This window comes from Helianthus annuus, chromosome 8, assembly GCF_002127325.2.
Source record: "Helianthus annuus cultivar XRQ/B chromosome 8, HanXRQr2.0-SUNRISE, whole genome shotgun sequence".
Taxonomy (NCBI): Eukaryota; Viridiplantae; Streptophyta; class Magnoliopsida; order Asterales; family Asteraceae; genus Helianthus; species Helianthus annuus.
The window spans coordinates 145697532-145704914 of record NC_035440.2 but is presented as its reverse complement, the minus strand read 5'-3'; the positions used below and the strand labels follow the sequence as shown (position 1 = coordinate 145704914).

The window sequence follows — 7383 nt, the reverse complement described above, 5'->3', positions numbered from 1 at the left end:
GCTGGCCGATCGGCTGGACGAGCCGATCGGCTGACAATGCTAACCGATCGAGTAGCCTGCTCGATCGGCTGGGTTGTCCGATCGGCTGGGCTAGCCGATCGGCTGGCAGCATAAGCACTTAACAAAAACTTCACCGATTCTGTCTTGCTTTACATACACACATACAAAACATACACACAACTATACAAAATATGACTACATGTTGACGGAAGCTACAGACGTTATTGCACTAACAGACTCCCCCTCGGATGTAGCTGTAGTTCCTTCCAACATAGTCTTTATTTCCTCCTGTTGCGTCTCCTCTCTTTAGCCTTTTGTCTTATTTGTTCAGCTCGTTCTTCCAACATCCTTCTTCTTTTATGCCTTCCCTCATTTATCCACCATTTTCGGTATTCTAGGTCGCCATCACGCTTTCGATCCCACTTTGGAATTTTGTTTTCTTCAGATTCAATAGGCGTTTGATCAGTAGGCGGCACATACCCAAAATTTCTTCTTCCTCTCTCAGCAGCTTTTCTAGCTATCTCTTTCTGTCTTTGACTTCACTTGTATGCCTTTAGGAACTCATCAACTTCAAGATCTCTCCATTTTGTCTTCCAATTTTTCCCTGAATTGATTTCTTTTGCGAAGCAAACATCTATCACTCCTTGATACTGCATAGCTATCTCTTTGTCTTTCTTATCATAGATTATCTTGTTGACAAACAGATAATCTATATCTTTCTTCAAACAGTTGACCAACCACATAGGATCCAGGATACTTATTCTTCGACCTTCTCCAGTGGACTTGTCATACAAAGAAATAACTGCTTCAGCTGTAGAGGGATTGTATAGCCATGCTTGAAATAGATCATAAAAAACTTGTTCAATGGCTCTGAGTGGCATATTCTTCAAACATCTTGGCGGCTTCACATCCAACGTAATGTCTTTTTCTCCACTCTCCAAGTATTTAACAATCTATTTCGGATATTGTGGTTTCCAATCTGGATAATTGTTCTTTGCTTGCCACTTGATGTAATTCCACAAATCCTGATCACGTTCTCGAACTTCTGGACCGTAGTAGTATTGTTTGATATTCTTTGTAATCACCAACTCATCTACGTCCCACCAGGGTAAAGGAGCTATATCAGCTAAGAATTCAAAGTATTGTACACCCTGCTCCCTTCTGATTGCATAAACTTTCAAGTCTTCCAAATTTCCCCAAGATAGAATATCTCCCCAAGAAAGATCTTTGCTATGAGTGAAGTATTGAAGAGCCCTGAGAGTCTTTCTTTCTTTTGGCATATTCTTGAACCATCATTTTCTTTCTTCAACTGTTATCTCTTTAGAAACCGGTTCAGGAATATCTGCTGTAGAAACCCTTTCATCAATCTTTCTTCTCAACTCATCTTCATTCTTTTCTTGAAACAACTCTCTGAAAGTAGGGAATGCAACATCTTCCCCTTCATAATGAAAATCAACTCTATCTTCCTCTGAATCAGACGCACTTTCAACAATCACGTCATGATAATGATCAGCTTCATGAGGGTATCTAGGCTCGAAATCTTTAGCAGGTGAGTGAGGAATTTCGTCTTCAATATCAAATTTAAATTTTCCATCTTCCAACCCCAATTCCTCTAACATTTCAGCCCGTGTTCTTTTAACCTCTACTTCTCCTTGTTGTTTACCGGATAAGTAAATGACAGTAGGATTAGAAAGAAGTACCTGATCACCAGGTTGTTTCCTAGACGACGATGCTTCATGTTCAACTTCATCCTCCTGCTCATTTATTTCATTATTCATCAACTCATCCACTCTTTCTTGAACATTTGGTTCACTGATTAATAAGCCTGAAGCACCTTGATCATTGTCGTCATCATCTTTGTCATCTTTATCAGATTTATCATCAGCTTTATTATCTTTGACATCAGAATCATCTTCATCTTCTTCATCTTCATCACCAAACATTTCTATGTCTGACTCTTCATCTACGATCTCTCCACGAGCTATCCTTCCTTTTCTTTTTAGATCAAAGAATCTTGTTAGTTTTGCCACTTCTTTTCCATTATATGGCACAGGATAAGCATCGCCAACCAACACGAATTTGTCAGTTGTATACTCCAGTAGTAGTACTTCTCTTGCTCTTCTTCTTCTTTGGATAATTTCAACTCTTCGAAGAACATTTTCAGCAATAATAGGCTCAACAGGTTCTCCAACAATCAAGTATTCTGGTTCATGAGGCTCCTCATCTCCTGCTTCAACCATCTCTTGATGATTTTCAGCAATTTCTTGTTCTTGATCCTCAACCTCTTCAATCATTTCAATATCAGGTTGCGAAGAAGAACCTCCAACTACCTCAATCTCTTCAACTATCCCTTTGTTTCTTAGATTTGCTTCTTCAGCCATTTGACGTTCACGCTCCATTCTTCTTTCGTTAGCTCTTATCACATCAATTTCATCAAAAGCAGCATGAATGCTCATCTTCAAATGACTTTCAACTACAGCAACCAGCATCTGAATTTGTTGATCTTTCATCAATTTATCAGCTTTCATAGCCTCCATCTCCAACTTTATTGCCTTCATTTCATTTGAAGAGGCTTCACTCATTTCATTGAGAAGTTGATTTAGTGTTTGATTCACATTCTCCAGATCTTTTATCTTGGTATTCAAGGAAGATATCTCTTGTGTTAACGAGTCAAACACTTTAGAGTTAACCTCGACATCATCCTTCATTCTTTTCTCCTTTTCGACCAATGCTGCAACAACTTTGTTGTGAGCTTCCATCAAATCATCAATTTGACTTCTCATAGAATTGCGCTCCATTTTAGCTGTTGCTTTTTCTTTCTCCAGTTCTTTAACCTTCTTGATCAATTCTTTAACCGCTTTATCATTAGACATGTCACTTTCACCTTCAGGCATGTCTTCAGAGAAAACACCAGTAGCAGTACCAAGATAATCAAAATTGAAGTTGAAATCTTCTTCTCTCTGACGTGATGAACCAGGAATATCTTGTTGAGCAGGTTTTGGACTAGCAGCTCTGAATCCAGTGATCTCTACTTCATCATCTGTTTTCTCTTCTGTTCCAACAACTGGAACTTCTGTTGTTTTCACCTCCGATTCTTTTGGAATTTCAACACTTGGTGATTTTTCTTTCTCAACATGTTGAGCTGCCTTTCCATCTTTATCTTTTTGAGATTCAGCTCCAGACTTCTTTGATCTGACATTTCTGGGAATAACCCCAATTGGAGCTGCCTTTCGTTTCTTTCTCTGTCTCTTTGACTTTTCAGGATCATAAGGAGAATCTTCTTCATCTGATCCTTTTTGTTTCTTTGTAGGCTTTTTCTTTAACTGAACTTTTCCTTTACCAACAGTTTCAGGAATTAATTCTGATTCAGATTGAGTAGCTTCAGAATCTCCATCACTTGAACTCCTTAAAACTTCTGTTTCTTGTTGACCCCTTGTAACCTTTTCAGCATGAACACCTGTTCCTTGAGCTTGTTGTGCTGCAACCTCTTCGTTCTTTTTCAAATAGGTTTCCAAAGATTGCTTTAATAAATCAGCACCTTGTTCAATCACCACAGATGGCTCTAGAACTGTCTCATCAATTAACTTCTGCTGTGGCTCTCCAGAAGACCCTACAAGACACACATAGACAACAAGATTAGTAACATTTAAATCATATGTGATCTAACTGTCTTAATGCTCCCCCTTTCACTATACCCTTTTCTCCTTCTTTAGGAATAACAACCGCAGGGGATGACTTAGGTGTTCTTTTCCTTTTTCCATCTCTAACATGCCACCACCTAGTCTTCTTCTCAGTCATCTCATTCATTCTTGAGTCTTCATTGTCGGAATTGCTGTCGTCATGTCTCCGTCTATCGTTTTCAGGAGCAACATATGCTTTATCTTTTATTCTACAAATCATTTGCTTGGTTTTCTCATCCTTATCTTTTGTGATTCTTCCAATTGTAACCTTATTCACACAGCTCATCTCCATCACATCCTCACAATCCTTCGGAAGGTCTTTGATTTTGTTATTGAGTAACAGCATAATGAATCTCGGATACATGATGTACTTATCTGCTCCAGCTTGACAATTCTCCTTCATGTACTCAAAAATTACTTGAGAAATGTTTTATCTTCTGTTCAGCACCAAGCTCGTAATCATATTCATGATGTAATCAGCAGCCTCATCATATGCACCCTTTCTATGTCCCATTGAGTGTATCATACAGTGCATCAAGTACCTATATGCTTTGGAGAAGCTTCTTTTGTACATCTTTCCATTTATGTGACTTGTGAAACCCATTCTACACCACATACCTTTTACAAGACGTTCAGACATGATAGTTGGATCATTATCAGAATCTTGTAGGTCTAAAACTCTCCTCACATCTCCTACATCAAATTTAAATTCCACATCTACATCCTCTCCAGCTTGATCCTTCTTTCTCAATACTGCATGTATGATCTTGTCTGAATCTTCATATCTAGCAGTGTTCCAGAATGTTCTAACATGTGATTCATAAATCACAGTTTTATCAGACATAGCTTTAGCTATTCTACTCTCTCTCAAAAACGTTGCCATCTTTTCTACCACAGTACCAGTGGTTGATTCAGCATCAATTTCACAAGGTATGTTATGACTCTTGTCTTTCTCTTTTCCTCGTCCCTGTAAAAATATTCAGTGAAAATTATTCAAACAAGAATAGAGACTTAAGACATGAAAATTTTTCTAACACTTTGAAATTTCTATGTGACAATACTACAGAATCGATTGGTCTGGTCGATCGAAGAGCATTACTGTTTGATCGGCTGAGAATGAATATAGTGGAAGTGCCTGGTCGATCGGCTGGTCCAGCCGATCGGCTGACAAAATGTGACAAAGAAGTTCATATGGTGTCCGATCGGTTAGCAAATGCTCTTCGATCGGTTGGCAAACTTATGCACAGAAATCTAAGTATGTAACGAATACTATCCTTTCAACAAGTAATGCTGCCCTATTGACTAACATATGCTTTTCAATAGGTTAGCACTTTCTGTTCGATCGGCTGGTCCAGCCGATTGGCTGGCACATCGTTGTTCGATCGGCTGGTCTAGCCGATCGGCTGGCAATGTTATGATCAAAAAGTATTCTTCAAAGGATTCAAACATATAGATTTCATAGCAAACATTTAGCACACATTTCAAAGCATCAGCATTTATCTAATATCTCATCACAAACACATGATCTTCATTGCTACTCGATCGGCTGGTCTAGCCGATCGGCTAGCACATTGCTATTCGATCGGCTGGTCTAGCCGATGGGCTAGCATAATGCAAAACCTCATTCCAAGCACTTAGCATAATCAAGGCACATTTTTCAAGACATGAACTACCTTATTCAACAATAACTAAGGACACATTATGATTGTTGTCCGATCGGCTGGGCTAGCCGATCGGCTGGCATCTTCGATGAAGAACAGGGCCGATCGGCATCTTCGATGAAGAACAGTTTGAAGAACATAAACAGTTGATTCAAAAATTTATGCTATTATTACAAATTGAGCATAGATCTATGTTCCTGATGTTGTCGCGATCAAAACCCTATGTTCAATCTTGTCTAATTCGCCCTAAACAGAGTTTAATTTAACAATGAACATGCCGACTGCCGTAACATCTTACTCTTAGATCTATCAAGTTTTAGCGTGATTTTTCAGAAATTGATCCGGTAAACTTAAAGATCTTTGCATTGCGAACAAAACCCTATACCTAGATTTCATCAAAACATCCTAAATCTTCCTAAATCTGAGATTAAAGGACCGACAGATATGAACATGAAGAACAAGAAGGATTTCAAAGATTTTGATGTTAGAAAACATACCTTTGCCATTTGAGATGATGAGTAAACCAACAAATCAAAGATCTTGATGCAAAGAGAAATGAAAATCAATGAAAATAGTGTAATCAGTGAATCGGCTGAGAGTGTTTTTGGTTCGATCGAAGTGCGAAAATGTACAAATGAAGCATGAACTCCTATTTATAGGGTGATAAGGAACTGGCTAGGCAGTTCGATCGGCTGGTCCAGCCGATCGGCTGGCCTGCTCGATTCATGGCACTTTGACTTTCAAACCGATTTGACTTTTTGACCTTTTTCGCATTATCAGTGTTCGAGAAATCCACTTAAGTATCTAGGTCCAAATTAATGACCCTAGGTACTTAATTTGTCGACCAAGTTCAACTTAATGACCTTGGTTGACCCGAAGCAAAAACAAACTGATGTTTTTCAAACATTTTTCTGAAAATTTAACAAGTTTCAACTTAATGAACTTGCATTTTGACTTTTATTTTCTCTGATTGTATCAAGATTAGCTCCCATCTTGTTTTTCAGCTCAGAACAACTTCCTGCAACTTGCATCGGACTGTGAATCTGAAGATCAATCCTCCGCTTTGGTTTGTCAAAAATAAAGCAGGAGTGCAAAATCTTTTTGAGTTTTTAATTCAGATTCTAAACTATAAAAGTATAACTGAAACTGAAAAACAGAATGTAAAGAAAGATATCTATATACAAGCAAATTTTTGATGAGCGTGTCAGGGAATCATATCAGCTTTTTAGACATGTTACAAGTACCGTTAAGCTTCATTACATATTCAGGATTAAACAATTCACCTCGATTGTCGATATACTGATCCATTTTAAGTTTTCTCACAGATTTCAATTTATTCAGGATACGATTTAGATGTCTTATAAACTTAACTCATTCATGTGTCCCACCTTTTGAATATACACCCGTATCAAGTTCCCAGTATTCAGTCTTACAGGTGAGTATACCACAGATGATATCTGTAAGGGGTTAAATGCGAGGGCCGTGAGAGCTCAGGTCGATACTTCCGTATACGCAGAGAGATGACGGCTTCGACATTTTGGTGTGTCCCCTTTAGAGGATCTTTTAATTTCAACAGCAGCGACTATCAATTTTATTGTTTCATCAGTTTGCTGAGGGTGATGCTATGTTTCAAGCATTTTGCGGAAAGTATTATTCGGGGACTAGGTCAGAACTTCCATTCAGCAGAAGTCCGGAATAATACCCCAGATATCACTGAGTATAAAGACCTAGTATCTCAGAATAAGGGACCTATCAAACGAGATTTCAGGGGTTACCTATATATCCAAATAGTGTTCCCCACAAAGTAAGTCTCGTTATGAATTTTTAAGTTTATATCCCGAACAAATCTATTGACTGTGTAAAAACCTATCGACACATCATTAGTGAGACTGTTTAAACCTTTTAAAACTTTGCAAATCTTTAGTATACCGTAACAGTCTAGCTGATGTACTATCATTTTCCCTTTTTACACAAGCTCTTTTTCATTTTTTATTGTTTTTGGATATTGAAATTTTATCATGTTTTTGGCTTTTTAATTTTTT

At 38.1% G+C, this 7383-nt stretch overlaps 1 protein-coding gene across 1 annotated transcript; it reads right to left on the bottom strand.

The window, feature by feature from the left end:
* Positions 1-1292: 1292 nt before the first annotated feature.
* LOC110880763 (trichohyalin-like) lies at positions 1293-4083 on the bottom strand. The gene is made up of 2 exons (XM_022129220.1): positions 3696-4083; positions 1293-3610 (listed from the first exon to the last, which is right to left on the bottom strand). The coding sequence occupies exons 1-2, from the start codon at positions 4081-4083 to the stop codon at positions 1293-1295; spliced, it is 2706 nt and encodes a 901-aa protein (XP_021984912.1).
* Positions 4084-7383: the final 3300 nt, after the last annotated feature.